General features: G+C 47.6%; 3 protein-coding genes across 3 annotated transcripts; 2 read left to right on the top strand and 1 right to left on the bottom strand.

The window, feature by feature from the left end:
- The first annotated feature begins 1,314 nt into the window (after positions 1 to 1,314).
- LOC147986106 (uncharacterized) lies at positions 1,315 to 5,863 on the top strand. The gene is made up of 2 exons (XM_087541877.1): positions 1,315 to 2,093; positions 2,518 to 5,863. The coding sequence occupies exons 1-2, from the start codon at positions 1,315 to 1,317 to the stop codon at positions 5,861 to 5,863; spliced, it is 4,125 nt and encodes a 1,374-aa protein (XP_087398003.1).
- A 2,303-nt stretch (positions 5,864 to 8,166) lies between these two features.
- On the top strand, positions 8,167 to 13,160 carry LOC125538977 (E3 ubiquitin-protein ligase WAV3). Its single transcript, XM_048702309.2, has 2 exons — positions 8,167 to 8,671; positions 11,034 to 13,160. The coding sequence occupies exons 1-2, from the start codon at positions 8,450 to 8,452 to the stop codon at positions 12,900 to 12,902; spliced, it is 2,091 nt and encodes a 696-aa protein (XP_048558266.1). The 5' UTR covers positions 8,167 to 8,449; the 3' UTR covers positions 12,903 to 13,160.
- A 2,059-nt stretch (positions 13,161 to 15,219) lies between these two features.
- Positions 15,220 to 15,828, bottom strand: LOC147986105 (NDR1/HIN1-like protein 13). The gene has a single exon (XM_087541876.1). The coding sequence runs from the start codon at positions 15,826 to 15,828 to the stop codon at positions 15,220 to 15,222; it is 609 nt and encodes a 202-aa protein (XP_087398002.1).
- Positions 15,829 to 20,244: the final 4,416 nt, after the last annotated feature.

Genomic DNA, 20,244 nt, shown 5'->3' with positions numbered 1-20,244 from the left:
GGAAAGAGAGGGAAAGCCCGGCAACAGTTTTCGGAGACCAAAAACGTCCGACGTTAGACCGGTATACTGCCGCTATAGTTATCCGTTGGGGCGTCAAACGGACTCCGAACACGATGAAACTTGGCACGCGGCCTACCTACAACATAAAAACACCGCATGCCAACTTTCATCCCATTCCGAGAACATTTTCCGGCCACTTATAAAATAATATTTCGGACATGCCACGGGCGCGTGCAAGTGTGTCTGGGCTCAGAACGGACAACGGAGAGAACCGGAAGACCCGGACGGATGCAGGTTTTGAAACATGATGATGCAATGCACATGATGACATGACACGATGCAACACGCAAGCAAATGACATGGCAACGACGACGAATAACTGGAAGACACCTGGCGCATCGGTCTCGGCGCGCTACAGGCCGGTGTGGTCCGCCTGCCCTACAAGGTTCGAGTCTGCCTAGAGGGCGCCCCGAGGCACGCCTGGTCCATCGCCGATGTCAAGCAACTGCTGCTGCCCACGGCCATTGTCGAATCCATCGACGAGGAGTTGTTCACTGACTAGGAGTCAGACTGCTGTTGCGCGTGGGCCTGGGTAGACGACGTGTCCAAGATCGCCACGAGAGGTATGCTTTGGGTGGAGGAGCCGTGCAACCCTTCTTCGCCTGACTTCCATCGTCAGTTCATGGAGGCTGCGCCCACGGTGCGCCGGCACTTCGCGCCGGTCTCCCTGCTGGACTACCCCATCATCATCCACCACGACTGGGTGCACGACTACTCCGTTGGCCCCGTCAGCAACGAAAGCTCTAGCTGCGACATCAGCGGCATCCAGCCATCTTGCCCCGACGATGGCGTGGTCAAGTGGCGCTATAACTGGCACCGGAAGTTCACCGATGGCACCTTCCCCCACGCAGCCCCAGGGCCTCCGTCCATTCCCGCCTCAATTTTGGAGGCGGTGGCGACGGGGACGAGCCTGATGGCGGACAAGGGGGCGAATGGGGAGGGCGTCGAGATGGCCAGTCGTCGAGCCGGCAGCATCCGACACCGGCCGGTGGCCATGGCCGCTCTTCTGCCACCTCCCATGGCAGGGGAGGCGGCGATGATCATGGAGGGCGCCGTCACGGTAACGACCCTACTCCTTCACGTCAGACAACGCTGGCCGTGTCGGCTGGACTCGCAAGCCCACCTCACGGCGCCTGGTCTCCTCCGTCTGGGGTGATCACGGTGGGCGCAGTTGACAGCACTGTCGGTGCGGCAGGCGGGCCCCCCACCTTTGATCTAGCTACAGGAGCTCTGCATGCCTCGGAGGCTGTGTGCATGCCCGTTGGTGCCTCCTTGGTGTCTGATCCAGAGCGATCCGAACTGGGTTCAGTGCCAGTTCCCTTTCTCATGTCTCCTGCACTGGTGGGCCTTGGCCCCGCCCCTGCGTTGGTACTTGAAGACAAACTGGCCGGCCATGAGGCTGTGCCTACCCTCCCTGCAACCCTTATGTCCGCGCTGACCGTACCTGCGAGCGACGACCTCAACCGCACCTCGCTGCAGCACTTTGGAAAGGATCCTAGAGACATGGCGCTAGGTCTGGGCCTCGCCCCCGCGCCTCTCGTCCTCCTCGATGCTTCCTCGGCCCAGGATTTCGAGGCCTTAGCCCAAGATGCCGGTGCCACCAACCCTTCGGGCCTACCCCCAGACCTGGATGAACTCGTGGAGGGCTTCACAAGCAACGTGCAGCCCACAACCGCACGCACAAGACAGGAGGAACAACTCGACCACTTCATCGCCGCTTTCATTCGCCCCACCACGCCGCCGCTGCTGGCCACGCCGACACAACCAACCCCGCCTCTGGCTCCGCCCACTTTGCCGCCACCCACCTCTGCGCCACCCCAACAGCTAATCCCCAACGAATCCAGGCGCAGTGGCCGCCTTGCGGCCAAGCCGACGCATGGCATGGCCACCCTCGACAAGATTCATGTTGTCCTGCTCAAGAAATCCGGCCAGCTGCTGCCAGATTCGCCGGCCTCCGATGCTGACATCCAGCGCTACAAGGAGCCCTACGGCCGCCCGCTCCCCCCTACTTCATCAGCGCAGTCACCTCGCTGGTGTCTACCACAAGGAAGGGGGGTGCCACCGCGACGAAGAGGGCGAAGACGACACTGCCGGCTGCGCCGCCAGCAGCGGGGACTGCTGTGACGGTGGCCACCTAGGATACTAGCCCCTGCAGTGGCGATGGTTGGGCCGACCCAAGACAGCTCCATGACTGCTACAACACCAACTCTGTACCCGTTTTCGGTGTATCCCCCCTCTGCTACCCTGTTCTTTGTCAGTGTTTCTCCACCTAGTTGTGTTCAGTTTCCACCATGAATGGATCATGTCTAAGTTGGAACATCAGGGGCTTGAACAACCCGGCTAGAAGATCAGTTGTGCGAGATATGGTCTCGAATCATAGATGCAATCTTGTATGCCTGCAGGAAACCAAGTTGTCAATATCTCCAACGCTACTGTCTCTGAAACTCTGGGTGCTAGCTTTGTCAACAACTTTGCATATCTGCCGACACTTGGCACCCGAGGTGGTGTACTCATTGCGGCATCCTCTGACCACTACACCATCACCCCACAACCTCTGCTTGTTGGAGCTTATTCCGTCAGTGTGCTTGTTACTGAACTCGCCTCCAATGCTGTTTGGTCTTTAACTGGCGTCTATGGCCCCCAAGAAGATGCTGGCAAGATTCTTTTCCTCAACGAAATGCGTGCGCTGCAGCCCATGTGTAAACAGGAGTGGCTGATCATGGGCGATTTCAACCTCATTAGCAGAATGGATGAGAAGAGCAATGGCAACGTCAACCTTGCGATGCTGAGACGGTTCCGGGCTGCCATAGATAATCTGAACCTCAAGGAGCTCCCCCTCATTGGTCGACGTTTCACCTGGTCCAACGAGCGGCTTCATTCAACACACACCAAGATCGACAAGGTGCTCTTCTCTAAGAAATGGGAGGAACTCTCTCCTAGATGTCAGCTTCTAGCCGGCTCCACTGAAATCTCTGATCATTGCCCACTCATCCTGAAGAACTTTAGCAATCAAAAGTTCTCTGGCTTCCACTTTGAGGCTTGGTGGCTTAAGGCAGCAGGCTTCCAAGAGATTGTTTCCGAAGCCTGGAACAAGCCGGTTCTCTCTGCTAACCCAGTTCGGCGTCTTCATATTAAACTGACAAGGGTGGCCAAGGCTCTTAAGTGCTGGAGCAAGTTGACTATTCGCCGACGAAAGCTCCAATCTGCCATCGCCTCTAAGGTTATACCGCAGCTTGATATTGCCCAGGAAAGTCGTAACCTGTCACCACAGGAGTTTGAGCTACGACGACTTCTCAAGTCTCGGCTGCTCGTCTTCGCGGCAATTGAACGCATCAAATGGCGCCAACGATCTCGACTGGTCTGGATAAGGGACAGTGACGCCAACACCAGACTCTTTCACTTGCGGGCAAATGGTCGTCGGCGAAAAAACCACATCCCCTTCCTCCACATGAATGGAACAGTAATTTCTGATAAAGATGACAAGGCGACGGCTCTGTTGAATCACTTCTCTCGGATCCTTGGCCCCCACGATGATGCCCCTGCCCAAACGGTGAACTGGGATTATTTGCAGCTGCCCCGGACAAATTTAAGTCACCTTGATGCTCCTTTTGATCAGGACGAGTTGCTCAAGGCAATCAAAGACTCCCCCTCAGAGAAAGCACCGGGGCCTGATGGTTTTATTGGTCTTTTTTACAAGGTTTGCTGGAACACAATCAAAGTGGACCTCCTGGCTGCACTTAACCAACTCTCTGCTATCAATGCAAACTTCTGGAATCTGCTGAACACAGCCTACATTGCCCTCATCCCGAAGAAAGACAATGCCTTGCGTCCATCTGATTATCGCCCCATCAGCCTGACACATAGTGTGGCTAAGCTACTTGGCAAGATGCTGGCAACAAGATTAGCTCCCGAGATGCAACACCTCATCTCCCACAGTCAAAGTGCTTTCCTGAAGAACCGCAGCATTCAAGACAATTTCCTCTACGTCCAAAACCTGATCAAAAATCTCCACCGAAGTAAAAAGAAGGCCATCTTCATCAAGCTTGACATTGCGAAAGCGTTTGACTCTGTCCGCTGGAGCTATCTTCTGGATGCCCTTGCCCAGTTTGGCTTTGGTCAGAGATTTAGAGACCTCATCGCTCTGTCCTTGGCGTCGACTTCCTCCCGTGTGATGCTCAACGGAACCCCTGGACCCCCCTTCTACCATAGGCGTGGGCCGCGACAAGGCGATCCGCTATCTCCTTTCCTGTTCCTGCTGGCCATCGAACCTCTACAAGCGATCCTCTCCAAAGCCTCTGATGCCAATATTCTTAGCCCGATAGCCCTCCGCTCGGCCAAGCTTCGCATCAGCTTATATGCCGACGATGCAGCTCTCTTCATCAACCCTGTAAAAGAGGAGGTGGCATCGCTTCTATCCATTTTGGCCATTTTTGGACAGATCTCCGGGCTGCACACCAACTTCAGCAAGTCATCTGCCTTCCCCATCAATTGTGAATCTGATGAAACTGCTTACCTGTTGGCTGATTTCGAAGGAGAAACATGCTGCTTCCCGTGCAAATACCTGGGCCTTCCTCTTGGGCTGCGCAACCCGAGACGTGCCGATTTCCAAGCTCTCATTGACAAGATTATTGCTCGGCTCGCAAGATGGAAAGGGAAGCTCCTCAACAAGGCGGGCAGGCTAACTCTCATCAACTCTGTTCTCACCTCTTTGACCACTTATTTCTTCACTATCTTCCCTCCTCCAAAGTGGCTCATCAAGAGAATTGACAAGATTAGGAGAGGGTTCCTATGGAAAGGAGATGAAGATGCAACTGGTGGAAATTGTGCTGTCAATTGGAGACAAGTGTGCTCCCCAAAGAACTGTGGAGGGCTGGGCATCAAGAATCTGGATCTCTTCAGCAGAACCCTTAGGATCAGATGGTTGTGGTTTGCCTGGGAAAGGTCCTCCAGGCCATGGATTGGATCCAACACACCATGCAGCCCTACTGATTACCAGTTGTTTAACGCATCTACCACTGTCACCCTTGGCAACGGAGCAACAACATCTTTCTGGTCCAACCGGTGGCTGAATGGCTCTGCACCAAAAGATATTGCGCCCAGCCTCTTTCCGCTGGCTGCACGTAAATGTGCAACGGTTGCTGCAACATTGATTGATGGCCGGTGGATGAAAGGGCTCCAGCGCCTAAACTCGCCTGACGCCCTTCATGAATTCATCAACCTCTGGGGCCTCATCCAGCATATCACTTTATCTAACATTGAGGACTCCATCTGCTGGAATTGGACGACTAATGGTGTCTACAGTGCAAAAATAGCCTATAATGCACAGTTCTTTGGTACCATTGCCCAGCCGGCGCTTGCAAAGGTATGGTCAATGAGAATGGAGACCAAGGTGAAATTTTTTGCCTGGATGTTGACGCTGAACAGGCTTCCCACTGTTGATAGACTTCGCGTCAGAGGTGGTACGCAAGCGGCGACCTGTGTGCTATGTGATCAACAGCCTGAGATGGCACTGCACCTTACTACCCATTGCTCGTACAGCAAGGAGGTGTGGCACCTTCTTGGAACTGCCATTCCAACGCTACATCTGCTACCAATGCCTCCCTTCCAGGGAACTGAAGAATGGTGGTTCCACTTCTCCTCCATGAGCAAACACGCTGCTGCTGCCGCTGCCTACCATGCATGGCATGTCTGGAACGAACGCAACAGAAGGATCTTTCGGCAGTCCTCTAGCTTGGCTGCCGCTGTCTCACGCCTGACCTCCGATGACCTATCCTTGTTGTTCTCCCATAGTCAGGAAACGTAGCCATTCTGGATGTACAGCCAGAGCCTAAGGCTACTGGACCCTCTTCCTTCCATGCCCCTGCACTTCTTGTAACAATTTTTGTTCACTCCTAATCTTAATGAAAAGGCAGAACACCTGCCAGTTAGCCTCAAAAAAAATCTTGTTGTTTCCTTCTAATGCACAATGATAAAACATTTGCGTGAATCTATCGGTTCCTTTTTATGCTAGACTTTCCACCAATAGGACAATTTATGTCATTTTAAAAGGAGAAAAAAAGTAAGCTTACACACATGGGTTTTACGTAAAGTACATGGAACCACTTAGGCCCGCTTGGATTACTGTTTTCGCTCGTATTCAGCTAGATAAGGATACGCATTGGACGCGTCGTTTTGTTTCCAGGTGGAAAATGAGATGTGGATGATAGTTTACGCCTGTAAAATAAAAACATGTGCAGAAATTTACGCCCATCCCAAGCAGGGCCTTAAAGAATCTCCAATGACACCAATACTATTGCCATTCATGTGCTTTCCACGCCTTCTCTTATATCTCTTCCTTTTCTATCACATCTCCTAATTGAAGATTATTATGAACATCGTCTTTATCATTTGGGGCCCTTCTACATCTCTGTTGCACAGTTTTTTCATTGTCTTATCTCCTTTCTTTTTCTTTTTTCTTTTTGACTCCCTCCTTCGTCTCAAGAAGAAGATGATAGAGCATGAAGAAATCATGGACATATTGTTATCAAGATGGTCCTACGTCTTATACGTAGACAATCTTTTTACAAAAGGAGTAAATTTCACACTTTATTCTCAGGGGGTGATCTTGTGTAGCCATATTGTCCCTTTTTTGGTCTCATGCCGCATCTATCTAATTCATTATTTCCCCGAACTAACACGGTGGGTCCATTTTATTAGGATGACATGGCGGTCGACTAGGCGGACAACTCAAATCCTTATCTACCATGGTTGTATCTGATATGGCTCATCAATTATTGACAAAATTTCATATAGTCGTCTAGGGGTGGCAGTTTTGCCCATTGGTATGGGTACCCGTGGGTACTTGCCCGAATACAATGGGCATGGGATGAGACTTTAATTTGTACCCAGTAATGGTATCCATACCCGCAAAATATGGCTAGGGCATCGGTATGAAATTGTGTATGTGGGTAACCCAATGGATACCCAAAAAGAGTTAATATATGAAAAAAAAAATCATATGACATGTGGGGTTAACATCAAACCACTACGATCCTACCAAAAACCAAAAACCCATGATTCCCGAAACCAGTTGTAGCCCACCGGCCTGCTACTTTTCATATGTCCTACGTGATTAATTTCTCTACTTTTGTATATGGTAATGCGATATATTATACACACCGGATATCCATTGGGTAGGGGCATTTGTGTCAATTTGTGCCCACAGGTATTGAAGTGGGTGGGTATAGATGATTTCTGTGGGTATGAGTTTGGACAGAAGGGGGTTGTACCAATCCATATCATATCTATTGCCATAATTCGTGCTTACAAATGGATCCAGCTGTTGGTTGAAAATAATTTATTCTCGTCGTCCTTATCTCCTCGTTTTCTGCGATTGAACTTTGACCATTATTAGCATCAGTAATATATTAATTATTCATTAATTAGTATAATTTTTGTGACATACAGTAACAAACATTTTGTTAGTCAGATTGATGGTCAAAGTTGGACCTTGCAATATGAGTGCATCATATATAATAGGAACATGCGGAGTAAAAATACGAAGTTGCTTAGTTAAGGCCTCCTTCAGTTCGGAGGAATTTTGTATAAATTGTATAGGATATGATTCTTGTACAGAAAATTCCTTTAGAGCCTTATAGTTTGTAAAATATTCCTGATTCCTGGTTCGCTAGTCCCCCATCATATTTCGACCATGATTTTAACTGTTAAAATATAAGTTGTAGGTACCAAAACAACATCATTGTAAAAGTCATTCAAATACGAATTCAACAGCGTATTTTTTGTTGACACCCATTAACGTTTTGCTAGTCAAATATCTGAACAAACTTTAAAATATTCAAATACTAAGAAACTTTAAAATGTAACGAAAATCCATATTTAAATATACTACCGTCCCCGTTCAACCGCTCCGCTGGCAGGGGCGACCCAGAATTCATTGCACCGCCCCCCGATATCTTGTGACCTCCAGCTCCAACCAGGGCGCTCCCTCCCTCCTCACCGCCGCCTCTCCCGGCGACTTGATTGCCTGCTGTAAAAAAAAAAGAAACGCCGGAAAGGAGCCAAACCCCCGTTCCCGTCGTCACCCGTCACTGGATTTAAACCCGCACGCTGACCTGTGCCCCGCCTCCCTCCCTTGGCATCCCTTGCACGTTTCTCCTCTCCTCTCCTCTCCTCCCCTCCCTCCCGCGGGTCAAACCAGGCCAGAGGACACAAGGGAAGAAGCCGCACCCAAACGCTCCACCTCCAGTCACTAATGTCGTGCCGCCTCCCCTCCAATTCCACCACAGCCGCAGCCCTCCTGGCCGCATAGCGGCGGTATAAGAGCCAGACGAGCGGGGAGAGCCGGGTTGGTTCGGGCCTGGGAATCGGGATCGCGGCGCAAGGCGGGCCGATGGAGAGCGCGTGGAGGAAGGCCAAGCGGGCGCTGGCCCTCCGTCTCTGCGTGCTCGCCCCCGCCGAGGGCGACGGCGGCGATGGGAGGCCGGCGGCGTCGGGCGCCGGCGGGTGTCGGGGCGAGGCGGCCGTGACGGTGGGGTCGGCGCCCGAGGAGCCGGCGGCTGGCGGCGGCGGCGCGTTGCGGAGGTCCAAGTCCGGGAGCAGGTCCTCCTCCAAGGTGAGGCAGTTTCCGTTTGCGCTTTCCGAGTAATAATACCTTGCGTTTCTAACGCAAAATAAAACAAAATCAAATAAAATCGGGAGCCCTGCGTTTACTGAATTAGATTTGAAATGCCGGTTTATAGCGAGATGCGTATCCGTCCGCGCGAATTTCGGGTTCTCCTGACCTGCCTAAGATTTATTACCAGTAGACGACCGATTTTCTGCATGCTTAAGATATTTTAGACTTTGTTGCTTTTCAAAGCGTTTCACAAGTTCAGCGCTCCTGGAAGAAGATACTTCTGTGGATTACCACCCCTGTAGACTGCAGCCGATCCCGAGCGTAGCCATCGTCCTCGTGATCGCCGCCGCTGCTTTGTTTCGTGCGCCCCTTCCGAATCATACATGTCCCTGTTTTCAATCCTGTACTACTAGTATTGCTGTGTACTAGTGGGAGTATTGTTGTGGCTTTGGACCATTCACTTCTTTGCCCCGGCAGCAGATAGTAGTAGTAGCAAACTTCCAATACAGTGTTGCGCCAGCCGTGATCTGCTCAGCGCCATATCTTTTTAAGCTAATCCAGATTTGACTTTGCATTGGATATTCATAATTGCGTACGACGTGGGCCCACTTTCCTATTGCATCCCACTATTAATGAATTCCACTTGCCCCCTCCCCTGAAAAGGACCGCGAAAAGCTTTGCTTCCTTTGCTCATCACCCGCCCGTGGCGCCGTCACGTGGAGCAAATCCCCGACTTTTTCCTCCTACCACCAGCTTTCTGTATTTATGGCAAACGCTCCAACTTGGCACCAGCGATGCAAATTCATGAAATTGTTTCTTGTTTATGGTATATCATTTATTTTTCTGTGGTGAATGTGCTTTGACTGCCAACTGCAACTGCAACTGCATGCGTGGTTTGACCATACGTACTATGACAATTCAGCAAGCGACCTCACGAGGATTGCGCCTCTTTATTTGACATTTTGTTGTGCGCTTTTCCATGTAACAAATAAACTTTTGTTGAACAGGAAGTGAATTACTTCTGATGGATGTAATAACATTTATGTTTTCTGTGTGTTCTTTTTTATAAGTTGGACCGACCGCAGCACAGCCTGCACCTAGTTTTGTTTTGGTTCTTTTGTTGTGTATTACATTCTTGTAGGTTACGTCCTTCGAGTTGGTGGGTTTACTTTGCATGTGAAGGTAGCTTTTACCATTTGCAAAACCATTGAAGTTAAATATAGGGGGTTGAAACTTATGGTGGTGATAATATATACAAAGTGAATGGTCAATTGCTTCAGTATAACAACATGTGGGGATAAGACCGGATTTTTTCTTTGCTTTGAAAGTTTGGTGGTAGGCGGTTGGTCCCTGTTCAAAGGGTGTACTTGGTTTGTACTTTCGTTTCGGCAAATTCATGAAATAGTTAACCTGGTTTTGTTTGTAAAAGTTGACACAAACATTTACCTCCGTATGCTCGTAGTAGTTGGTTTGGCAAATTCATGAAACAGTTAGCCTCTTTATCTCTGTGAAACACTTAACCTCTTTATCTTTGTATAATAGTTGACACAACCATTTATATTTTCTCGATGGTGATGGACCAATCAAAAACAAAGTGCTAGACTTGATGTTGGTTACCCTGTTCTTATAATGGAGTTTGATTTGTGGTTTGATAGAGTTGTGCCATTGTCTTCTCTTTTTATCGTGTATGTAAGGTGGTACCAGACCCAGACACAGGAAAAATGTCCTTTCGTAGGCTAGCGTTGGCAGGGTCAAAATGGAACTGAATGTTTGTCCTTTCCATGCAAAAATGGAAACGGTGAGCATTTTCCGGAAACTTAAACAGAAAAATTCCCAGCTTAAGCGGAAACTTTGCCCCGGAAAAAGATACGTAGTCGGAATAGCTGTTTCTGCTGGAAACAGAAACAGTTCCGCAATTTCTGTTTATGTAACTGTGTGTCTAGCTCATACTCAACTAGCCAAAGGCCCATCCACAATAACCCTAAATTCAATTCTTTTCCTGTCTAGCTCCCGATCTTTTCCTGTCTACCACATTGAGCTGACATTTTGTTGTGCATGCTCGCCGACTTTTCATAAAAGAAAACTGAACTCTTTACAACAGAAATTTAAGTACTTACGATGTAATGTCATGTCTTTAGTAAGGTTTATGTATTTTGTTTCTTCTAATTTGATCAGGAGCACAGCCTGCAGTTTGCATTTTTGTGTAGGATATCCTTTGAGTTAATGAGTTTACAATGTAGCTTAGACCATTTGCAGAACAACATATATATGTGCCATCCAAGAAGCTGTTCATTTATTTATTTTTGGGTAGATTTTGATGGAATTATATTGATCTCTATTTTTTTTTGTACTTGAACAGAGGAAATGTGCAATATGCTTTGACTCTATGAGATCAGGCCATGGTCAAGCCTTGTTCACTGCAGAATGCTCTCATAAGTTCCATTTTCACTGCATTTCATCCAATGTGAAACATGGGAATCATGTCTGCCCAGTCTGCCGGGCAAAGTGGAAAGAGATACCCTTGAATCGCTCACTCTCTTCCAACATTCCTGATGGAAGACGTGGAATTAATGGAGTCCAATTGCCACAACAAGATGCCTATGTGGCTCTTCTCCATCAAGTTCCAAACCGTCAGCGAGGAGTTCGTCGCTTACATACTTCTGAGCCAACAGACTTCAATGACGATGAACCTTTACAGCAGACAGAAGCTACTGACAGTCTTAATTCTCGGTCTAAGAAGACTGCAGAAATCAGTACATATCCAGAATTCTCATCCATTCCACAGTCATCATCTCAAGCTGGATTTTCTGTCCTGATCCACCTGAAAGCTCCCAGTGCTAGCTCAGACCAGGTCACAGGCAGATTGGTCAATGAAAGCTCAGTTAGATCCCCAAGCGGACGTGCTCCTGTTGATCTTGTCACAGTGATTGATATTAGTGGCAGTATGGCAGGCACCAAGCTGGCACTGCTAAAGCGGGCAATGGGCTTTGTGATTCAACACCTTGGTCCATCTGATCGCCTTTCTGTAATTGCTTTCTCATCTTCTGCCCGAAGGCTGTTCCACCTTCAGCGCATGTCGCATTATGGCAGGCAGCAGGCTTTGCAGGCTATTAACTCGCTTGGTGCTGGTGGTGGCACAAACATTGCTGAAGCACTTAAGAAAGCTACAAAGGTGATTGAGGATCGCAGCTATAATAATTCAGTGTGCAGCATCATTCTTCTGTCTGACGGGCAAGATACATACAACCTTAGCTCAAATGTTCGAGGGGGCCCGAAAGATTATAGCACACTTGTCCCACAGTCTATTCTGGATGATACACGGCGTATGCTGCCTATTCATGCTTTTGGATTTGGAGCAGACCATGATTCAGACTCCCTGCATTCAATTGCTGAAGCTTCTGGTGGCACATTTTCCTTTATCGAAGATGAAGGCGTGATGCAGGATGCGTTTGCTCAATGCATTGGTGGGCTTCTTAGTGTTGTCGTACAGGAGATGCGACTCAACATGGAATGTGTTCATCCTGGTGTTCAACTCTGTTCCATCAAATCTGGTAGCTACCCAAGCATGATGGCAAGGGATGGGCGGAGCTGTTCAGTTGATATTGGTCATCTGTATGCTGATGAGGAGAGGGACATTTTGCTGTCGGTGAACATCCCACAGTGTCGCGAACAGACCTCACTGTTAAAGGTTGCTTGTTCTTACAGGGATCTAACTAATGAGACCATCAAGCTTCAAGTAGATGAGGTGAAGATCAACAGGCCGACATCCGCCATATCTGAACATGTATCCATTGAGGTTGACCGTGAGAGGAACCGCATACAGGCCGCTGATTCTATCGAATCTGCGAGGGCTGCTGCTGAGAGGGGTGCTCTTGCCGAGGCTGTGACAATTCTGGAGGACTGCAGGAGGAGACTATCAGAGTCTTTTGCAAGCAGGAGCGGGGACCGTCTTTCCTTGGCCCTTGACGCAGAGCTGAGGGAGATGCAGGAGAGGATGGCGAGTCGCCAGCTCTATGAAGCTTCAGGGAGGGCATACATGCTATCTGGACTGAGCTCGCACTCCTGGCAGCGAGCGACGACACGCGGGGACTCGACAGAGAGCAGCACCATTGTTCACTCCTATCAGACGCCATCCATGGTTCAGATGTTACAGCATTCCCAGAGCCACATCCCTTCGCCGCCGGGCCAGCAGCCACAAGCCCGGCCACCCAGGCCGTCGGCGAGGTAGTTGAACCGTTTCGTCTTGGCAGCCAAATGCGCTGACGATGGCGAAGGATGTCGCCTTAGCTTTCATAGTTGTTTCCTTGATTGCTGGACGTAGTACCTGTTGATTCTTCTGCTTATTTGTTTAGTTGAGACTGTCGTGGTGGGTTTATACCGAAGGGATTGAGCTGGGTAATGAATGCCGGGTACATTCTGGGATATCAGTATGTATTACCTTGTTCTGTCAGGAATAATATTTGGGAAATGAGGCTGGAATTGTAAATAGTCTGGTATCCTAAATCGTTTTCCTTGAATCCTAAATTCTTCTGCCTATTTGCTTATTTGGAGTCAGCGTGCTTTATGCACTGCATTCTAGAAACGTGCTGGCATATTGCTACGGTATGCTATTGGAATGTTTCTTTTCCCTTGCAATCTGAGTGCATATCATCTCCTACGGATGATGCATGAGGGCATCTCCAATGACCACCCGCAAATTTCCTCCCACATTTATCCGTGGAGAGAGGATCAGTCTGCGGACAATGATGCGGGAGGCCGCCATACAACGGTGTCCGCATACATTTCAAACACTTTGGCAACAAACCGAATGAAAATCGTACAAACACGGCGGATTTCATATGTACCGGATGACAATCATACAATCATGCAAACATGGCGGATTTTCGTTAGATTTTGAACATTTAGAAGAAAAAAAACGTTCTGACCCGACCCTAAACCTATCCTACGGCAGCGTCCAGCGTCGAAGTCCTTGTCGTCCTCCATCCGCCGCCTTCATGACCACCGGCGACAAGACCGATGAAGTGAAGCTGCGGTCTCCTACGAGGAAGAGTAGAACACGGGAGACGGATCGACCCACATGGGACACAAGGCCCTGCCCAGGGGCGTAGCTATCGACCTGCTCGAGGTGACTAGTTGAATTGGCACGCGTAGCCATCAAACACAAAGAAGCTGACCAGGAAGAAAGGTTTCTCCGGAAACAGCATGGTCCCCGACGACAAATCGAGCCATCAATCCTTCTGTTGACGACATAGTGGAACTCTCAATGAAAACACTAATGTCAGTGTCAAAACCGGCTGATCTCGGGTAAAGGGTCCCGAACTATGCATTTGAGGATCGAAGGTAACAAGGGACAAGTGGGACACAATGTTTACCCAGGTTCAGACCCTTTTAATGGAGGTAAAACCCTACGTCCTGCTTAATTATATTTGATAAGTATAGGGGTTACAAGAGTTGATCTACCTCAAGATCGTAATGGCTAAACCCTAAATGTCTAGCCTATGAGAATTCTGATAGCCTCTACGGACTAAACCCTTCGATTTATATACACACCGGAGGGGCCTAGGGTTGTACAACGTTGGTTTGTGGGAAAAGAAAATAACATATCCGGACACCAATCTTGCCATCCGCGCATAGGGGAGTCCTATCCGGATACGAGGGAAAGTCTTCTGCTTGTATCTTCACGGTCCATCAGTCCGGCCCATACCGAATAACCCGGACACCCGAGGACCCCTTAATCCAGGACTCCTCAGCCGTCATCGCCCTCCCTTGATGGAGCCGGGCAAACCTTATTGTAGTAGATAGTCGAGAAGTCGCCGTGCTAAGACTCCATAGGGCTAGCGCACCAGGACAACAACCGCCGCTGAAGGATCCAACCTGAAGACACACGTATGTACGCGAACTTTGACAAGATCCAAGCAAATTCACCAAGGACAGATCCACCGGAGACACACCCTCCACACGCCCCCCGACGATGCTAGACGCACCACCGGAACGAGGACTTGGAGGGGAGAACCTTATTCGATTTTCAGAAAGCCGCCGTCGTCTGAGCAGGACACAATCCCTAACAAAACTTCAAGGAACATCTAAAGACGGTGCCCTCCCACTGACAAGGGCCAGGATCCACCGCGCCGTCATGACCCTAAGGCCATTGGAGACAAGGCGGACCGGCGGCGGAGCCGGCGGGAGACAGAGGAAACCTAGCCTTTTTTTTTTCTCAGGGGACTAGGAGTAGATCTCTACCTTCTGTTGTTTGATCCTTTTGTATTTACACGAATCCAATGATCAAATCGGACAATTTTTCATGTTAAGTAATCAGACAACTATCGTTGTAGTGCATATCAACGGCATGCACTTTTTGTAATTATCTCAATATCTAATACTATACTGCATATCTCTTGGCTGAAAGAATTACAACCAGACATCACGGTATCCTTAGAACAGACTAAAATAAAATAAAAACCAATATTCTAAACTACTCCTAATGTCAAGAACAGTCTTATATTATCGGACGGAGAAGGTATCTTTTTTATACACCCGCAAAAACACTATCCCTTTGTCGTCGTGCCGCTGTTAGTTTCCGTGACAAAACACCGGGATGGACCCCCTCCGATCTTGGCCTTGCAGACAATCACCTTGTCCAAGCATCCGTTCACGAAACACCCGTCGCCCCCGGGACTCCTCACCGCCACGTCCACCACCACCTGGCCCCTCTCCAGCTCGCCGGCCAGCCGGTCCCGCAGGAAGCGGGGCAGGCGCACGTCCATGCCCCACGCCGTGGCGGCGACCTCGCACGCCCCTAGTCTCTCGGCGCAGAACGACGGCACGCTGCCCCTGCCGAGCAGCACGTCCCCGTACGACACGACCGCGAAGGAGTCCACGCCGACGCACGCCCGGAGGACCTTGTCGCGGGTGTTGTCGGCGCGCACGGTGATGCCGAACACCGGGCTGAGCGCCGGCCGGTCGCCGTGGAGATCCCGGGCCGGGTCCAGGCCGTCGACGCTGGTGATGGCCACGGTGTACTCGGGGCTTCGTGACGACACAAATGGCCACAGAATAAGATATAGTATAGCTGCCGTGCAGCCGAGAAACATCACCGCGACTCCGACAAACTTCATGAACGACGACCACGAGCAGTTGCATTCGCCTTGGGCCATGGTGTCGAGGAACAATGGCGTGAATTTGGTCGATAATATGCGGTTTTTGGTAATTCGTTGGGGAACTATAGTAGTACTGGAGAGGAGGGGCCTCTCTGTTTTGCGTTACCGACGGAAGGATCCGTGCTGTAGCCGGACACGGCTTCTGTGTGTCTGGATCGTGTCGCCGCGCGCCATCGCCCGGCGTTGGTCTCCAATTCGCGGGCGCTCCTCCACGAATCCTAATCGGAACGACCGAACGAGCTGGTTGCATGTATTTTGTGCTACGGTCTCGGTTTCACCCATAGGCCATATGCTCCCTTGACTTCTGCATGTCTGAGTAACAACCACGTACGAATCCATGCAGACGTCGGAAAATGACCGGATGTGTCTGTTAAATATAATGTTATTCCAGCAGTTATATATAGCCCAAAGTAATGCACATACTTTGACTTGAATATGTGCATCTGTCTTAGGCTCTACCCCGTTTAACCATGTCCCAAATAAACAAGATATGCTATTAGAAGGACATACATTAAACGACACATATATTGTGAGCCACAATAATTTGACTAGTGGGCGTTTGAGAAAAAGATGTTGGATTGATTCATCCTGATCATAGAAACAATTCCGTTTACTACCCTTCCATCTAAGCTTTGCCAAATTCTCCTTAGTGTAGATCAATTCCTTGTGCACAAATCACATAAAGATCTTTATTTTCAAAGGCACCTTAATTTTCTAAATATAAAGCGATTTTGGGATTGAACCAGTGTTTATCAAATCTAGATACATAGATTTAACTGAGGATACTCCTGACACCGATAGTTTCCAGTGCAGGGTATCTGCCACATAAGAAATGTCAATCTCCATCAACCTACGCACAAGATATAGCCGTCTATCCCACCTGTTCCCCCATTAGTACTCGTCCGAACTGAATATTTAAGGGAACAGAACCTGGTATTATACTTACGAAAGCGTCTTTATGTTGTATGATATTATAAAGAGTTGGATACTGGAGAGCTAACGACGTCTCCCCTAGCCCGGCATCTTCCCAGAATCTAGTAATGTTTTCATTCCCTACTATGAATTTACTCCTATTGATGAAGACACATTTGTCCTCATCGCCCCCTTCCAAAAAGGAGTCTTTAGTCTGCTCCGTGACTTGAGTTTATCAGCACATACATTATCAAAATGATTATTTGTTCAATGGCCATGTTCATGTAATGTATATTGTGGTAGAAAATCAGAAAATGCATTGGCATCTTCAAATCGATTACACAATCCGAACTCTTAAGCCTGCAACACAAGGTAATTGTTGGTACGGTGTGAATGAGAGAGGAGACCAAAGAGAGCAGAGCCATGATAGTATTTAATGCTATATATCTTTACGTAGAGTAACTCCAAACACATTATTTCTCAAAAAAAACTCGAAACATACTACCATATCATATTTGTACATTATTAATTGTTGCGACCACCATGCAAAAAAAATAAAAAATTGTTGCGGACCGTAATGTGTAGACACCGGTATGACACTCGGACTAAAACTAAAACAAACACTTTTACTAAATTTCAGTCGTCTGTTTTGTAATTGGCTTCAGGTCGTTTTTGTGGCCGTCAGATCGTGTACCAATCTCAGCGTTGCTTGCCTCTTCCTTCTATCTGTGTTTCTCATGCGTGCGTGCTGGCCTGTTGGGCTTCAGGTGTTTTGGGTTATGGGCTTTTATTGGGTTGCGGAGGAGTGCCGGCGGAGGAAGTCGTCGGCGGCGGCGTTCAACGGCAAGGGCTGGCGGCAGGTCATGGAGGGCGGCCAGCTGCCGGCGAGCAGCTCTCAGAAGAAGGAGGTAAGCTGCGGGGAGCACCGGGAGGAAGGAGAGAGTAGTAGGGAAAGGAGGACGGCGAAGCTTTTCCGTCGGGTCCGCCACCAGCAATTGCTCGTCGGAGAGGCCGGAATCAGTCGTCAACGTCGGTCGGGTGGAAGGTGCGGTGAGTTATTCCCCTCTCCCCCATGAGTTTTCTCGCTCAGCTTCACTTCATTTTCCTGCATCTGTCATCGCGCGCGTATTAGATGATTTTTGTATGGTGTCTGTTCTTAGCTCCCACACGAAATTCATGTGATAGCACAGCGGCCTTCCGATTGTTAGGTCACTGAGATTGCGGTGCTCGTGCCCTGGGCTGTGTGTTCAGCTTTTCTTAATTTCTCTTCAGATTTGTTGTAGATTGGGGGAACTCAAACTCAATAAATTTATCAGCCATTCTTGTATTTTCATTTCTCAGTCCTGTGTTTCAGTTCATCCAAGTGTACTTCCGTGTTTAGTTCATACAAGTGTAGTGTGTTTAGTTCATACTGCAGGAAATCAATCCATTCAAACCATGCATTTGATTGTGATCCAATAAAAATTTGTTGAGCTAGCTAGCTTAAAGAGCGAGTAATGAAAGGAACTAAGTACTGCTGTTCCCTAGCTATCTTCAGATAGCAATGAGCTTAATAGTTGCATAGACGTATATATGTAGTTTTGAGTCTGGATGTAGCGTGTGAAAACAACACATGCATCATTAGTAGCACTATGATTTCGAATGCAAGAACTTGGTAGGACATGCAGGAGGTATTAACTTTGTTGTCCTAAATCTTTAACCCCTTAGATAGTGCAGTATGTAGTTCCAGCCTGTGAATAATTGACAACAGAAAAATGTTCCAGTGGGAACTAGTAAGTAACCAAGCAGTATTCAATGTCTGTGGACTGAATGTGGTGCGTGAAGTTTGTGGGAGTTCAGGGGGTCGTGTAGTTTATGTGTGAACTGGTAAGTAACCAAGAAGTAGCTGTACTTTTTTGTTGTTGTTTATGGAAGTACAGGGTGGTTGGGGACTGTATGAAGTTTTCATCAGCCATTTGTTTTTAGCAGTTTTCGCGTGAAGTGATAAGAATTTGAGTGTGTTCTTACTGCTGGGTACTTATTTTATTTCAGTTAGTGTGTCAGTTTTTCAGTTCCTTTTTGCTTTTTTGCAGTTTGTAGTATTTATTCTTCAGTACCTCAGAATCAGCACCTTAGTATTTATTTTAGTCTTTCAGTTATTAGTCTCAGCTTTTTAGTATGTTCAGTTTTAGTTGTTTTAGTAGATCACTTTCTCGGCTTTAACGCTGATTCACTTTTAGTCCTTTTAGTAGTTCATTTTCTCAGTTTTAATGTATTTGTTTCAATCATTCATTCAGTTTTCAGTTTTTAGGCATCGATATTCCTAAGGATCAGTACCCTAAGTGTTTCAGTTGAGTTCTCTTCAGTTATTTGTTAAGTCTTCAGTTATTTGGTCTGTGTTTATTCTTTTTCAGTATTAATCTTCTTTATTTGAAGTTATTTCAGTCTCAGCCCTCACTATTAGTTATCGGTAATTAGTCTTTCAAATATGTTTTCAGATCAGTCATCAACCATTTTTTGTGTTAAGATCAGTCTCAGTCATTTATATTTTTATCAGTTGCTCATATTTCTTCATTTCTCATCCTTCTATTCAGTCCTTCTTTCTTAGTCTCTTAGGTTCTTAGCTCCTTAAGTTTTTCAGATTCTCATTCATTTTCACTACAACAGGCCCCACCTATAGCAACGGATTTTTCCGTATCTAAAAGTCCATATATGCGTTGTTAGTGTCTTTACCAACGCTTTGGGATGCGTTGCCTTATCCAGTGTTGCTAGCGCATAATGCAACACTTACACTTCCGTTGGTAAAATGGACCGTTGCAAGAGTACAACACATAAAATCGACTATTACAACACTTTTATACGTTGGTGGGTTAATGTGCAGGAATCCAAATATCATTGCTTGAAAGAATTTGCAACGCTTCAGGTGTTCATGCATATATTTTTAATAATAATATGAAATTAATGCTCTAGATAATGGAAATAACTATCTATATCAGGTGAGGAAAAAAATAAAAGAATATACTCACAAGAGAAAGAAAACATATATATTGATAAAACGGTTGGATTACAATAGTGGATATGAAAGGGGTACATCATCCAAATGTGATGCATAATCTAAATATATTTTTGACAAAGAAACTTAAACCAAAAGCATTCATCAACATCCCTACAACTTAACAAAAACTTAACCTAGGAACAACATCCAACAAGAACAACATCCCTACAACTTAACTAAAACTGAAAGCATCCATCATCATCATCATGAACCAGAACATCATCATCATCATCATGAACCGGAACATCATCATCACATCGTTGCAATATACTTGTCACACCCATATAATCATCCATATATCTTTTGAATCTACAAGGAAAATAACAAAATGAACTGTTAACACACAATGCATTGACATGACGCAACTAATGATAGAGGCAGGATATTAGAGTGTAATCTTTGTTGTTTCTGCATTACCAAGAGTATTGTAGTAGAACAATAGGAAGAGTGAGAGAGTATACCTTCCA

This window comes from Triticum urartu, chromosome 2A (genome assembly GCF_056163025.1).
Source record: "Triticum urartu cultivar PI428250 chromosome 2A, HENAU_Tu73, whole genome shotgun sequence".
In the NCBI taxonomy this organism is placed as follows: domain Eukaryota; kingdom Viridiplantae; phylum Streptophyta; class Magnoliopsida; order Poales; family Poaceae; genus Triticum; species Triticum urartu.
The sequence above is the reverse complement of the archived record's forward strand: the minus strand, read 5'-3'. Positions and strand labels throughout refer to the sequence as shown.

What these genes read in the sequence shown, in the direction of transcription:
- LOC147986106 (XM_087541877.1), top strand. Translation starts at nt 1,315, where the DNA reads ATGCCCGTTGGTGCCTCCTTGGTGTCTGATCCAGAGCGATCCGAACTG. An exon ending in TCAGCGCAGTCACCTCGCTG is followed by an intron (nt 2,094 to 2,517) that starts GTGTCTACCACA and finishes TCTGGGTGCTAG; the next exon opens with CTTTGTCAACAACTTTGCAT.
- LOC125538977 (XM_048702309.2), top strand. Translation starts at nt 8,450, where the DNA reads ATGGAGAGCGCGTGGAGGAAGGCCAAGCGGGCGCTGGCCCTCCGTCTC. An exon ending in GGAGCAGGTCCTCCTCCAAG is followed by an intron (nt 8,672 to 11,033) that starts GTGAGGCAGTTT and finishes GTACTTGAACAG; the next exon opens with AGGAAATGTGCAATATGCTT.
- LOC147986105 (XM_087541876.1), bottom strand. Translation starts at nt 15,828, where the DNA reads ATGGCCCAAGGCGAATGCAACTGCTCGTGGTCGTCGTTCATGAAGTTT.